At 56.1% G+C, this 15,491-nt stretch overlaps 1 protein-coding gene across 1 annotated transcript in view; it reads left to right on the forward strand.

The window, feature by feature from the left end:
• Positions 1–5,874: 5,874 nt before the first annotated feature.
• HHIPL1 (HHIP like 1) overlaps positions 5,875–15,491 on the forward strand; it is a 29,261-nt gene continuing 19,644 nt past the window's right edge. Inside the window, exons 1-2 of the mRNA XM_072963698.1 lie at positions 5,875–6,193; positions 12,355–13,004. Coding sequence (XP_072819799.1) covers positions 5,909–6,193; positions 12,355–13,004 — 935 coding nt within the window. The 5' untranslated portion in view covers positions 5,875–5,908. The remainder of the gene's footprint in view (positions 6,194–12,354; positions 13,005–15,491) is intronic.

The raw sequence follows: 15,491 nt of genomic DNA on the forward strand, positions 1-15,491 counted from the left end.
CCAGGCACTGTGGGGACACCCAGGGGAGAGTCTATGGTGTCTGACAGAACCCCCCCAAAGTAACAGAGCAGAACCATTTGTAAGACATCCCACCCTGGAGGACCCCAGAGCCATGTCACAACCAGTAGAATGTGGGCCCCTGTGGCTTGAGACCTGCAGGTTTGGGAAGGATGAGCCAGGTCTGGATCTCACCAGGTGTTCCCTGAGGCCAGGATCTGGGGCAAACTGTACTGGGGGTGCCACACAGGTTTGGGGCAGAGGACTCCAGGACTGTATGGCATTGAGGCTACTTTCCTCTCAGGATCACATAACTTGGCCTTCAGGCCAGTCCCTGGGCCCTTCAGAGTAAAGAAAGAGCTATTTATTCCTTGACCCAGGAGTCCACTCTCCAGGGGCTGAGCCCGACCCTGTCTGCATGACCACCAGCTCCACATCCCCCTTGACAACAGCTCCCAGGCCACCGCTGCATCGGACTCCGAGCTCAGCCCAGCATTAACATTCTGCCACGGCCTCCGGCCTCTCTGCAGGCCCTGGATTCAAATCCTGACCCCTCCACTTCCTGACTCCATTGGGATTCCTTGTTATCAACACCCTCAGTTTCTCCATCTGCATATGGTAGGGAGAGAGGGGAGGGAGGTCACGGGGGCTTCAAGACACCAGCACGCTGGCCCCTGAGTTCATGCCAGATCCCTGGAGACTCATAATAACTGGGGAGACCCAGGGGTCCTACAGGCACCGGGTGGAGGGGCAACATCCCGGTCCAAGCGGACCCCGGGACCTGAGGGCTGAGACCCGGCGGCAGACAGCTCACGTGTGCAAGCGTGCTGGTGTGAAGCCCACGTGAGGCGACACAGACGAAGCCACTGTCACCCCCGCGGGTCTTCAATAAACTCTATTTCTGTCTTCTGTTTTTGGGGTTTTTGTTGTTGTTGTTGTTGTTTTCTTTTTCCAAGTTTAAAAGTCAAATAGATGTTTTGAAAAGAGACCAGCAGATTGGCAAGCAAGCAGGTCATCGGGGGACGGTCTTAGCCACCTGCGGGCGATAAGAGAGGCCTACAGAAGGGAGCACTGGTCTACACTGAGTCCTAGACCGAAGTTACATGAGTGAGCACCCAGGTCCACACCGACGAGTCTCCAGCCCGGGACTGAGGGGAAGGAAGTGAGTCACAGGAGGAGAAGTAGACAGCCGAGATCAGCCGTACTGTTTAAGAACCTGCTGGACGATGTTCTGTGTTCTCTGTGGTGCCTGCACGCACGCACCTTCAAGTGAACCTTCCCACAGGAGAGAAGCAAAAGGCCAGGATGCTGAAGTGAGGTGCAGGGGGCGGGAGCCAACCAGGTCTGCATCAAGCACATCCTGTGTGCCAGGCTCTCTTCTCACCTGCCCCATTTAACAGACGAGTAGACTGAGGGACAGAGAGATTAAGTGGCCTGTCCAAGGTCTCCCTGTTAGAAAGTTGCAGACCCAGGACTCAAACCCATGCTCTTGACTACTAACCCACATCGCCTCTCACATTGTGGCTCATAGTTCCTCATGTTTTGAAAAAAGACTTAAGACATCTGAAGCAACTGTGGTCAAATATTAACATGGGTAAAGTCTGGTGGTGTGTCCTTGGGTGTTCTTTCCTCTGTGCTGTATAATTTCCCATAGGTGTGCAATGTTTACAAAAGCCTCTGCTGGGCCCAGGCCCTTTGCCCGGCCATGATCCACACCACGCAGGACATCTGGCTGCCAGGGTGGCTAAGCAGTGACCACCTCACTCCCCAGGGCTCGCAAGATAACGCCTAGCACATTCTCCTGCTGCATCTGAGTGGCCGGAGGAGGCCTGCACCCTGGGGAGAAAGGATTAGCCAACACCTGGGCTGCCCCCTCAAGACAGGGAGGGCAAGAGGCCCACTGGGCAGGCAGGCTGGCCAGTCGCCTTTCCCATCACTCTGGAGAAGGAACTAATGACCGTGTAATTAGCAGGCGTCTGGTCGGCAGGAGCTGATGCATGACTGGCTGCCCACACTGACCCAGTCTGGCCTGTGTGTCCCAGTTCTGGCAGCTGACAGTGCCCAAGAGGCTCCTGGAAATGTGGGCCACACTCTTGGACCCTCAGGCAATCCTCAGGACCAGTGGGCTGGGGCCCAGAGTGGTCAGTGGTGGCCTGGCCTCACCTCCCTACCCTCACTCTAGAGGTAGGGAAATTTGGGCTGAGGGTCCTGCGTGGGGTGACCGGGGGTGTCTACAGTAGGATCGGGTGTCCACCTTGTCCCAGGCAGGGCCTGGATGGACAAGAAGGCAGACTTTGGGTCCTGAATAGGCTGTTGACAACGCAAAGCCAATGTTTGGGGAAGAAAATCTGGAGGTTTCCTTAGCCACAGGGCTGGTTTCCTCCTCTGTTTCCATCAGACAGGGCTCGAGGGCACATCAACTCAGAGGACCAGCTTTGTTCCTGCTGTCCAGGCAGTGTCCCCTCCCTCCCCCAATGTCCCTGGCTACAGATGGTATTTGGTGAAATGGTCCAGGCCCATCTAGCCCGCGGCTGCCGGCTCTGGCAGGAGCACAGGCCTCACGGGCTGTGGCATTCACTAGTGTTTCTTAGCTTTTACCCCTCGTAGGTAAGACAGGCAGGCTAGAGGGGGCTGGAGCTGGGGAAACGCCTTCTCCGGGGGTGGGTGAGGCCCCAGTGAGCCTTACCAGCCTGCCGGGGGACTATTTCACAGTGGCAACTTTCCCCTCCTCCTGCAAGAGCTCTGAGGGGGGTTGAGGAAATTCCTAGAGGTAAAATCACAAAACTACGCCCTCCCCCTTCAGACCGAGACCCCCACCCCCACCCCCAGGGGTTCCTCAGCCTCACGCTATTGCGACTTCTGCAACTTTGGCTGCAGGTCAGCAGATCACGGCTGGAACTCCGGATTCGCTGGCCTCTCCAGATTGTGGGGTAGTGGTGGACGCACGGAATTTAGTTCTCAAGGTCCAGGAAAAGTCACTGATTGGCAGTTTGTTCAGCCTTTTTCTTTTCTTAAACAGAGGTACTGGGGATTGAACCCAAGACCTCATGCATGCTAAGCATGTGCTCTACCACTTGAGCTATACCCTCCCCCTTGTCAGGCTTTCTCTTACTGGCAAGACAAGACTGACAACTTCCAAGTTTCCTACGTGTCTGGGAGGAACCAGAGACCCGGGCTGTCAAGCAGCAGCCCACTGCGTGATGCGGCCTGGGTCCCCTCTTCTGTAGAGTGGGCCTCAGGACGAAGGCTTCGTGTCCGTGCTGCCGAGATCTGTAAAGATGAGAGCGTTGGGGACCCTGGCAAATATGAGGACCAGTCAGATGATTCTGGGTCCCCAAGCCTCTCTGTCCATGACCTCAGGCATCAGGCCTTCTCTGAGGTCAGACAGCCCTGCACGCCGGAAAACAGCCAAGTGCGGAGAGGGCTCTCACGCCTAGTGTCTCAAAGCTGCTTAATACATGTTTGTTGAATGAACTAATGAACAAACCTCTAGGAGGTTTTCCACCCAGGTGAGGCTGGGGGCTCAGCAGGACACCAAACAGCTGGCCTCAGACTATGCCCAGGTGTCTGGCCAGCTCCAGAGACTCCTGCGGGCATGACACTGGGCACTGATGAGGTTGTCCTCAAAGCTCATGGCTACGGCCCAGGCTCTGTGTCCCTCCTGCCCTCCCATCCCTGTACACCTCTTCCAGGGCCCTGTGTTGATATGTTATTATTATGGTCTGAATGGTTGTGTCCCTACGAAATTTATAGGTTGAAATCCTAACCCCCAAGACAATGGTATTAGGAGGTGGGGGCCTTTGGGAGGTGATTAGGTCATGAGGGTGGAGCCCCCACGAGTGGCATTAGCACCCTTGTAAAAAGACACCAGCTTGCTCTCTCTCCCTCTCTTTCTGCCATATGAGGACAGAACAATGAGGAAGAGAACCGTCACCAGAACCCAACCCTGATCTTGGACTTCCAGCCTCTAGAACTGTGAGAAATACATTTCTCTTGCTTATAAGCCACTCAGTCTGTGGTATTTTGTTATAGCAGCCCAAACAGACTGAGACAGGTGTCATCACCCTGTCTGACTCCAGGCTGGGAGGAAGGGGCCATCACAGGTGCCCCTCCTCAGACTGTGTGCAGGAGTCGGCCAGTGGAAGGCACTGGTGGGAGCTGGAGGGCAGGAGGAAGGGAGAAGTTGGAGTATTTCTCTCCCTCTGTCTCAGGCAGACTCTCTGATAGGGGCTGTCTCCAGCTCCAGCCCACTGGGGTGAGCTTAGCTCCTTGCCTTCAGTAACACTGCCTGCTGTTCCTCTGCCAAGGACTTGCAGAATCTTCCTGCTGTTGCTAGTCTCAAGGTTGCCTCATTGTCCCTTGTATGGCTTCTTGGTCATCAATTCTCTGCATTAAATTCCCCCTCCTTTAAATACTTAGAGATGTTTGATCTTCTGTGGACACCCTGACTCTATGCAGCACTCGCTCAGGCCCAAGTCACAGACTCTGGAGAGCAGAAATGAATCTACCCCTAGTTCTGCCATAAGGGCTGGTACAGAGACACAGATCCAGTTCCCCAGGGCAGCTCAAAGAGACCTGCCCAGGATGGGTGTGTGAGTTGGGGCCATGAAGGCCAAATAGGAGTTTACCAGACAGAGAAAATGGAGAAAGGCATTCTCCATGGGAGAAGCGAGTGCCTTGGGGGGAGCAGTTTGGTGGTATGAGATTCTGGGATGGGTGAGGCTGTGTGTGTGTAGGGAGTCATGTCTAGGCCATGGGAGCTGAGGCTGCACCCCAGCCTGCTCTCTGTGTTATATACTTGGGTTGCTCAAAGAGTAATCTCAGAATTTCTTGCATTGGAATTTTGTAGGGGGGCTCATCAGAATCTCTGGGTCTCAGAAGCTCCATTTTAGGAGGTGGCTTGCTCAAGAGAGTTTGCAAACCACTGCCCTGGGCTCTGAGAGGCCCCAGGCCTGGTCAGCAGTGGAAGGACCCCATGGTATTTGCCTTTCAGAAAATCCTCTCTGGCTCTGTGGAGTGGTGGTGATGGGGAGGTAGGGGAGGCATGGGCCTGCTGGGAGAGCTGGTCCCATAACCCAGGTAGGTGATACAGGGCCGAAGCAGAGGCAGGAGCTGCAGGATGGAGAGCCAGATGTCCACCCAGGGGGTATGCAGGTGTGGGAGGGAGGAGACCCAGCAGTCCCAGGTGGTAGGGAATCTGCCAGCCCAGGAGGGGAGAAAGGGACGAAGCCTGGCTTGGGGGCCAAGAGTGGACTCTGGAGGCTGTCCCATCCTCCCTCCCCACTTTGGGCCTAGGTTTCACTTTTCCTTGTGAATCCCAGGGCAACACCACCAGCCCTTCACACTGCTGCACTCCCATTTTTTAAGTGATTCTGTGAGAACTCCCCACCACGTGCTCCATCGTGGCCCTCCCCTGACCCAGTCAGAGGTAGGACTGGAATCTAGGGGTCCAGGCCTCCGGCGGGGGGAGGGGGGTCATCTACCTCCCGGGCTAAATAGCGCGGCGGGGAGGCAGCCATGTCCCAGAGAAAAGGGAAACAGTCCTCACCCAGGTCCCAAGAGGCCAGGTCACTGCCACTGTGTTTAGAAAGACGCCCAGTCCAGGAGGAAGAGGCTGCCCGAACAGCGGGAACAGAGGTCGTGCGTGTTCCGAGTTCCACACCTCGCTCTCTTCCTTCAGTCCCACTGGGGCATCCCCGACCAGAGGTGGCCCCCTGGCCGGGGAGGTCCCCAGACTAGAGGCCCCGCGGGGCGGGTGCCCAGGGAGGGTGCCGGCGGGGCGGGAGGCGGGCGCTCAGTGCGCGGTCGGCGGCTCCTCGGGGGCCGCGCCGGCCGGGGGTGCCCTCCCTCCGCCTCTTCCTCCGCGGGCCGGGCCGGGCCGGGGCGGAGCGGGGCGGAGCGGGCCGGCGGCATGGCGGGCCGGCGGGCCGGGGCCGGGGCCCGGGCGCTGCTGGCGCTGCTGGCGCTGCTGGCGCTGCGGGCGCTCGGGGCCGCGGCGCACCCGCAGTGCCTGGATTTCAGGCCGCCCTTCCGGCCGCCGCAGCCGCTGCGCTTCTGCGCGCAGTACTCGGCCTTCGGCTGCTGCGCCCCCGAGCACGACTCGGCGCTGGCCCGCCGCTTCGCGGCCCTGGCGGCGCGCGTGGACGCCGCCGTGTGGGCCGAGTGCGCCGGTTACGCGCTGGACCTGCTGTGCCAGGTGAGCGGGCGCGCGGGCGGCTGTGCGGGGCTCGCGGCGGGAGGGCGCGCGCGCCGGGGGCCGCGCCGGGGGCCTCGGTCGCGGGTGAGAGAGGTGGCGGTGGCAACCCCACTGGGCGACGGTCAAGAGTGGGCAGCGGGCTTTGGAACCCGAGACCCCCAGCCGGAGTAACTTGGCACGGGGCAGGGGAGACGGGCATCCTGGGACGGCTCAGGGCTTTGCTGTCATTAGCTTTGTGACTTGGGCCTTCTCTGGGCCTCAGTTTCCCCTCCTGATGATGTCATTACTCCCTCTGGGGAGGGAGCTCCTCTGCCCCCGGACCGCCGAAAGACAGCCCCCACCCCCCCGTGCTCTGGCCCCTGGAGAGCCCCGCCCTGTCGGAGGACCGGGGTGGAAAGTCTTTGTCCTCCTCAGGGCTCCCCAGAGCTGCCCCCAGGGAGGTGGGAGCCGCAGAGCCCGGCAGAGGGCATGCTCAGCTCCCAGTGAGCACCCCTCTCCCGCCCTGAAGGAGGAGTCTGAGAGCCCCTCCCTCCTCTGGAACCCTGATGTGCACCGAGCTTTTACCCTGGGTGAGCTAGTCCTGCGATGCCCCAGGCGCTTCGGGACCCCACCTCAGTTCGTGCTGTGCCCTCTCCCTGGGATGGTGCCTACACCCAGTGGAGGCACTCTCACACTTCAAGACTGTCTGAGTGACATCCTTTTGGGGAAACCTAGCAGCCCCATGACCCTCTGAGCCTCAGCTTCTGCCCACATCAACTGTGCCTCAGCTGTTCATTTTCCTGATTCCAGAGTACCTGACTGGAACCCCAGGTGGGTAATGGGTCAAGGCTGGGAAGCCCTAAGGCTGGCCCTGGCCCAGCACCTGGGCAGCGAGAAGACCGTTGGGTGGAGCCGTCCAGCCAAGTCCTAGCCTCACCCAGCAGGGGCTGGCACTGGTGGGAACGGGCGAGGAGGGCTGGCCTGGAGTCGGACCTACTAGAATTCGATCCTGGCTCTGCCACTTCCTGGCTTTGCAGCCCTGGGCAGGTCATCACTGAGCTCAGTTGCATCATCTTCAAAATGGGGGCCATCTGAGCTTCCCCTAGCGTTGCCATGCAGACTGAATGACACATACTCAGGGCTCTGTTGACGATTCCCACTGGATTTCTCCAGTGCCTCCCTAGCCTGGGCAGGGGACTGAATGGGGCCGAGAGGCCGATTCAGAGAAGACCCAGAGAGGCAGGGACTTACCTGGTGGTCACACAGCCCAGCGGTGGCCATGGCCTACATTCACTGACAATGTGAGTGGCTTGTCAAGGCAGGAAATAAGAGGGGCTGGGAGCAGACGAGGAGAGGGACGCTGGGGAGCTCCAGAATGCAAAGGGCTCGCCTTTGGTGGACTCTGCTGAGCCTCTGAACTGTGCATCTCAGGGGAGCCAGAAGGGTCTGGTCAAGAGGCCACCACCCTCACTGGGGACCAGGTCCTGTGGTCTTCCCACTCCGGTCATACAGCAGAGTTCATGCATCTACTCTACATGTTTTATTGAGCATTTACTATGTGCCAGGCTCAGCAGGGCTCATAAGGTGGGCAGGTCTGAGGAGGAGGAAGGGAAGAGTCAGTCCTGCTACCCTTCCCCTGGCAGGAGGCTCCCCTCTCTCCTTGGGAACCTTCCCAGCATGACCTGGCCTTGAGCAATCAGTGGTGGGATGGCCGCTAGCTCCTCTCCCCCAAGCGTCTCTGGGAGTGACCTCATGTCTGGAGAGAGCTTGGTGAGTGTAGCCAAGGCCAGGTTATGGTTTCCCTGGCAGGGCCTTGTTGGAGGGTGGGGGAGCACTGGATGGAGGACAGTATTCTCTGGGAGCCAAGGCTGCATCTGGATCTAGGACCTCCTGATTTCTACCAGGGGAGGTGGCCGGGGGGCCTTATTTACAAGTTTTTTCAATGAGGGCATTCAGGCATTCACAGCTGCCTGGACTCCAGACAGGGGAGAGAGACCATGAAACCATGCGTGTGCCCACAGTCCTCCCAGAACTTGCCCCCATCTGGCACCCACAGCTCCTCCAGATGCCCAGAATGCTCTTCAGCTGGAAGGCAGTAGTCCCTCCTGGCCCCTTCAGACCTTTCCTGGGGCTTTGCCCTCATTCATCTAATGCCTGTGTTATCAGGAGGAGCGAAGACAGCTTGTGACACATGGCAGCTTAGGTCCTAGGTTGACGTGAGCCATTCCACATAATGAACTTCCTGTGTAACTGAGATGGCCTCTCTAAGTGCCTGAAGTCACCAAAGCCTGGTTTCTGATAGAAGTCTGTGCGAAACATGCTCTGCAGGCTCATGTGCTGGGCAGACATTTCCCTGGAGCCCATTAGATGTTGGCCCTGTGCTGGGTGCTGGGCCCCAAGGCAGTTGGCCGGTTACAAGCCCAGCCTCAAAAGTTCCCTTGTTCAGTTCAAGAGACAGACACAGGCATTTATCAGAATGGGCAAAAGGCTTCCTGAGGATGATTAGGAGGGCAGAGTGAGAAAGGCCCACTCTCCCTGGAAAAGTCCGGGGAGGCTTCCTGGAGGAGGGAACATTGAGTTGCCTTTTTTTGTGTTGGGGGGGGGAGCAGGGAGGACAGAAAAGAACAGTTTTATTGCTTTGCCAGGCAAAGGGAGTCACAGCAGGGTAATGCCTTAAAGACTGTGAGCCCCTGAGTTGCCTCTTGATGGCCTGTATTGTTTGAGCATTTGCTCAACAAACACATGCATCGTTTCAGTTTATTCCACTCAATAACTGTATGGGCTTTTCCCGCTTATAGATGAAAACATAGGCACAGAGAGGTTAAGGAACTTGCCCCGATCACTCAGGGAATGGTAGACTCAGTCTCCAACATGCTCTGACAGCAAAGCCCTTTTTTTTGCATCACTTTGCCAAATCACCTGCTGTCTTGAAGCCCCACCATGTGCTGGGCCCTGGGGCCCCTGCCCTGGAGGGCCCCACAGCCTATAGGGCGGACAGACACACAGAGAGAAACTAAGCCCCAGCCGAGCCATCTCTTGCACTGGGGGTGGGGGGTGACAGAAGTGGAGAGCTCGCCTTGCACTGGGGAGGTGACAGAAGCGGAGAGCTCACCTTGCAGGCTGCAGGGTTACGGTTTGGGAAATGTGTCCGACATCGGGACAGGGAGCTGTGAGAGCGTTCACGACGGCTGGGGGAGTCAGAGCCTGAGAGAATAGAAGGATAAGGGAAGACTTTTGAGTTAGGCTTTGAGTCATGAATAGGAGTTTGCCAGACGCGGAAGTGGGCAAGGAAGGAACGTCCTGTGAGAGAATATTGTGTCCTAAGACTTCCTGAGGAATAGATGGTGGACGTAAGAAGCCTTTGGGACCCAGCACCATGGGTCATGAGTGTCAGTGACTGCATAGCGGCAACCTCGGAGCAGTAACATGGGCAGACTGTCTGCCTCTGTGCTGAATGGCCCAGACAGCGAGCAGTGTGACACTGGTTTGGTTTTCCGAGGGTCTTCTGCCACCCCGTCCCCCTTCCACTGACCACCATGAGGCTAGTTTCTGATCGTCCTCCTTGCCAGCAGCAATCATGGCATCCTTTTATCATTGCCTGCTTCTGGGCTACTCTGGTCTGCGCACCAGGTTTGTACCGTGTAGGCAAGAGTACCTAGGTCATGAGCGAGGGTTGGCTGGACCCAGTGGTTTGATGCATGGATGCTGCAATTCCAACCTGGCACCCTGGAGGCCCTCGTTGCCCCCTCTCTAGTTCTGGGTTGGGTTTTGATGAGTGAGGGGCACTCAGATTGGCTCCCAGAAGTCTGTTTTTCTTCCCATGGCATCTCTGGAGCTGAGGACAGTGCCTGGCACCCAGCTGGTACCCAGTAAACACTTGCTGAATGAAACTTTGCTGACTAATCTGAAAAGAGCTTGGGTCTGGGCATCATGAGGCCTGGGTCTGAGCCCTCGCTTGGCCATTTCTTGGCACATGGCCTCCTTTAAGCCTCAGTTTCTCACCTATACAGTAAGAATCACAGTGACCCTACGTTACAGAGATTAAATGAGGCGGGTGCACACAGACCCTCCCTGGTCCACCCTCAGCTGCTAGCTGGACTCACAGGAGGCTCGAGGGGAACTGTGGGACAGGTGGCACTGCACAGAGGCCTGGGCCTGGCAGTCTGGCCCACTGGCCGGCCAAGAGGGGCATGTAAAACACTGTATCCTTGTCTGGGCCTGGGACAATACTGACCAGACCCTCAAGCAAGTCACCAGGTGGCTCTCAGCCCCACAGTAGCAGAGGAGCCAGGAACACAGGCCATGGTATGACCAAAAGCCTCAATTGTGTAATGGGAGGTGGGAACGGCCCCTGGCCAGGAGCCTGAGAACACAGCCAGGAGGGCAGCCTGCTACCCGCTGCCCCTGGGGGCCTCCTACTGGAACCAGCCTGGCCCCTCCTATGAGAGGGGAGCATGCGCCTGTCTGCACTCCCCCTACTGTAGGGAGAGCATCCTCCAAGGCGTCCAGGGACCCAGGGCTGAGTCAGACCAGGCCTTGGCTTGGTGAACTCCTGATGGAGGGGGTGTGTATCAGACTCATATAAATAACTACATATGCTCAGGGCAGAGGCTCTAGCCGAGGGAGGTCCTCAGGGAGCCTGGGGTGCGGAGGCCTCAGCTCTCAGGTGGTGGGTCCTGGGGCTTGAAGCTGGGAGAGGCCTGGTCCCATTTGTTGCCTCTGCCTGGGTTCCCAGAAAGCAGAACCTGGGACAAGGCTGGCGGCGTTTTTCCTTATTAGGATGAATGGGCGCTGTAAGCAGGAGTGACAGGGCCAGAGGGAGAGCCCAGTCAAGGATGTAGTTTCAAGTTGGCTGCTGCCAAATGTGACTGATGCTTGACCCGATGAGACCACGGTTCCAAGAAATCACACACACCGCGAATCAGGGCTGTCCTGGGCAGGGAGGAAGGCAGAGCAATTTATCCATCAGCTGCCTTCTCCTGGGGTCAGAGGTTTGCCACATCAGACATTAACTCACATTCCGTACCCAGTGGAGTCCCAAGAGCCTCCTCATTGGGGAAGCTGTGGTGGGAGGTGAGGGGTGAGCTATGGCTGGTGGGTTTTGCCCTGTGAAGTTAGAGCCCAGCAGAGCTGGAAAAGGGACCAGTGAGGTCAAGAGGGTCTGAAGAGGTGTCCAAGGGGATCTGATTCACTTATGTCACAGAAAAGCAGCTCTGGCAGTAGAGGACCACCCCAGGGCCCTCCCTGGGAGGGGCTGAGCCCAGAGTGACTAAGGGATGGAGGAAGGGGTCCCGGCGCTCAGGGGGACACGTGGGCATGAGCAAAATCTACGCCCTCACGCATGTGCACATGCTCCCAGGTGCTGGGACAACGGGGTCAGCCCCAGATCAAACACAGAGTCTTGCACGCTGACTGAATGGCCCTGAATGACCCTGGGGTGCCCGCACCTCAGTCTCCCCATCTGTAGCACTCTCTCCCTTGTGAAGGAATAAGAGGAGCACTTATTCCCAGGTAAGGGCTGGCCAGGGGGAGTCAGTGTTCAGCACGGTCCCTAGGTATCCACTGTGGTCCTCCTACAGGCGAGACATTGTGGGATGTGGCAGGGACCGAGACAGGCAAAACTCCTGCCCTCGTGGGATTTATGTTTCCAGGAAGATGGACAATAAACATGGAAACACGTGGATTTTCATTATACAAACAGGGAATGTTAAGATTTGGGCTTTTTTTTTTTTAAGCCAAGTCAGAGGCCAGGAGAAAACAGGATGATGGATGGGGGGGGGTCAGGGAAGACCTCCCCACAGGAGCCCTTTGAGTAGGGATCTGAAAAAAGGGAAGGAGAGAATCATGCAGGAAGAGGGAGGAGGAAGCACAGTGCCTCATAACCTTTCTGGCACACAGCAGGTGCTCAAGAGTAGCTGCTGATGCCTTTAGGAGTAGTAGTGGTAATCGTGTGGTTATTTGTTCTAACGGAAGGGATGTGAGAGAGAGAATGAAGGCAAGGAGCTACAGGCCGGGTGTAGCTGCTGCCCTAGTTGAGACAGTTGGTGGCAAGGGACAGATGGCTTCATCCCCATTTTACGGATCAGCAGCCTGAGGGTCTGGGAATGGGGGTGATCTGCCCGAGATCCCACAGCTCATAAGTGCCACCACAAAGCATCCCTGAGCGGTCCCTGTCTCTGCAGGAATGCTCGCCGTACGCAGCCCACCTCTACGACGCAGAGGACCCGTCCACGCCCCTGCGGACGGTGCCGGGGCTCTGCGAGGACTACTGCCTGGACATGTGGCAGACATGCCGGGGTCTCTTCCGCCACCTCTCGCCGGATCGCGAGCTCTGGGCGCTGGAGGGCAACCGCGCCAAGTTCTGCCGCTACCTGTCCCTGGACGACGAGGACTACTGCTTTCCGCGCCTGCTGGTCAACGAGAACCTCAACTCCAACCTGGGCCGGGTGGTGGCCGACGCCAAGGGCTGCCTGCAGCTGTGCCTGGAGGAGGTGGCCAATGGGCTGCGCAACCCCGTGGCCATGGTCCACGCCCGGGACGGCACCCACCGCTTCTTTGTGGCCGAGCAGGTGGGGCTGGTGTGGGCCTACCTGCCCGACCGCTCGCGGCTGGAGAAGCCCTTCCTGAACATCAGCCGCGCGGTGCTCACCTCGCCCTGGGAGGGCGACGAGCGGGGCTTCCTGGGCCTCGCCTTCCACCCCGGCTTCCGGCACAACGGCAAGCTCTACGTCTACTACTCCGTGGGCGACGACGACTTCCGAGAGTGGATCCGCATCAGCGAGTTCCGGGTCTCGGAGGATGACGTCAACACCGTGGACCACGGCTCGGAGAGGTGGTTGCCGGGGGAACCAGGCCGGGTGGGGGCAGGGCTGAAACCCGGCCGTGAGCTGGGGTGGGCACCCGTGTGACCACGTGTGGCCAGTCCGACTTGTGTGCCGCACAGGCTGTGAAATATTTGAACATCAGCCGGATGAGGGGGCTGAACCCGATGTTCTGGGGTCAGGGTAGAAGCCGTTGTCGAACGGGCATCACAGGGTCGTGTCCAACTCCTGGATCAGGTACTTTGTTTTTTATTTTATTATTATTTTTTTAAATTGAAGTATAGTTGAGGGGAGGGTATAGCTCAGTGATAGAGCGGGTGCTTAGTATGTACGAGGTCCTGGGTTCAATCCCCGGTACCTCCATCAAAAATAAATAATCCTAACTACCTCCCCGCAAAGCAAAAACAAATAAATAAAAACAAAAATATATTTTAAAAAAGAAAAGAAAATACTAAAAAAAAATTGAAATGTAGTTGATTTACAGGGTTTCAGATATACAGCAAAGAATATATATATTTTTCAGATTCTTTTCCTTTATAGGTTTGGATCAGATACTTTAGTTCAGTTCCTTTGGTTCTCATACAGCCCCCTTTTATTTATTTGTCTTAAAATTTGGGGGTGTTTAGGGGGGAGGAGGTAATTAGGTTTATTCATGCATTTATTTTTTAAAGAAAATCAATACCATGTAACTATAGTTTATATATATATATATATGTGTATATATACACATATATATATATATATATAATTTTTTTTTTTTGGTCAAGGTTGGTACTGGGGATTGAACCCAGGACCTCATCCATGTTAAGCATGTGCTCTACCATTGAGCTATACCCTCTCCCCTCATGCAGCCCCATTTTACAGATGAGGAAGTAGAGACTCAGAGAGGCGACGTGACTGCCAAATTTCACAGCTAGGAAGTGTCAGAGCTGGAGCTCTGGTCTGTCTCCCTCCCAGGCCCAACCCACTGATCCCACCAGCCTAGCTCTGGCCCCAGGGCACACCTGACCCCACCTCCTGCTTCTCACCTGGACCCTCTGCCCCCAGGCATTGCTCCCCTCCCCAGCCCCAACAGGTTTATCCATTCCTCGCCTCCAGACCTCTGCTCCTCTCAACACTCAGCCTTGGTGGGGAGGGTATAGCTCAGCGGCAGAGCCCACGCTTAGCATGCATGAGGTCCTGGCTTCCATCCCCAGTACCTCCATTAGAAAAATAATAATAGTAAATAAACAAACCTAGTTCCCCCTCCCCAATAAAAACAACAACAACAACAACAACACGCAGCCTGCTCTCTGTGTACCCATTTTGCCCCAACTGTATTCAAAATAGGTTTGACCTGACTCTATTATTAAGACCATGCATGTAAGTCTGGGTCCAATAGGAAACCAAATCCTGTACCAGGTAATTCAAATAGGCAGAATTTGATACTGGGAATTAGTTACTCGGGTGTTAGAATTGATGAAAGAGCAACCTGGGAAAGAAGGGAGACAGCTCAGAGTTTAACAACTGAAGGGAGCTGTGTCCACCTAGTGGGCTGGGAGGACAAAGTGGGTTCTGGGAGGCCCTGAGCTGGGGCCACTTCGTGGAAGCTGGAACCATGGTGGGCCTGAGCCAGGTTGAGGGTGCAGCTACTGCTAAGACACTACCTAAGGCACAGGGGGAAAGAGGGAGAAATTCCCCAGTGTTTTCCTTCCTCCTGCCCTCCAATCTCCTGCCAATGCCTCCCACTGGCTGAACCTAGCTGGAGGCCAGCTAGGCAAGGAGCATGGGGAATGTAGTTTGTAAGAGCTGATCCCTGAAGTAGAGAGCAGGTAAGGTGGGGTGGTGGGGGAGATCAGGGGCCAGGACTGGATTTGAGGGCAAATAGGCATATCATAAATTTGATACAATTGTAAAATCTTGACATTGAGCATATAAAAAGAAGAAGGAATCACATATGCTGGCTAATGTGAGGTCTAATGTAGATTTAGTCATCTAGCATAAATTTTGTCAGTGAGCTTCCTGGCAGCCAGGACAAAAGGAGAAAGCATAATTCTCATTATCTTACATGAGGCTGCACAACCAATTCTCCAAGAGAGGGCAAGTTTACCACATGGATCTCACAGAGGGGAGACAGAGGGACAGAATGGATGTATCTTCAACGGTGACTTTTAAAAATTGATTCCTGATGAAGACTGAAGGTGGAACATAAAGTATATGGATGAACATATTTCTGAGTTAGGGTCAGCAAGGGTCCTGTGGGGATTTCACAAGTATAAGCCTAGAACTTGACTACAGGAGAAGTAGGTATTCCTGGCTCAGGGCAGGGCCAGGAGTGAGTGGTCAGGCTTGCGTGAATCAGCTATCAGTGTCTGTTCTCAGGGCTGGGATCCCAATGGGAGATGGATAACAGCTCATACTGTCCTCTCCATGGAGGACCAAGTTGGGGGTTGTGTATGGCTCACCAAGTCGTGTGTGTTGGCCTCACAATAGAAAGGCTTCTGATCTTGGCTCTGAAG

Source organism: Vicugna pacos, chromosome 6 (assembly GCF_048564905.1).
Source record: "Vicugna pacos chromosome 6, VicPac4, whole genome shotgun sequence".
Classification (NCBI taxonomy): Eukaryota; Metazoa; Chordata; class Mammalia; order Artiodactyla; family Camelidae; genus Vicugna; species Vicugna pacos.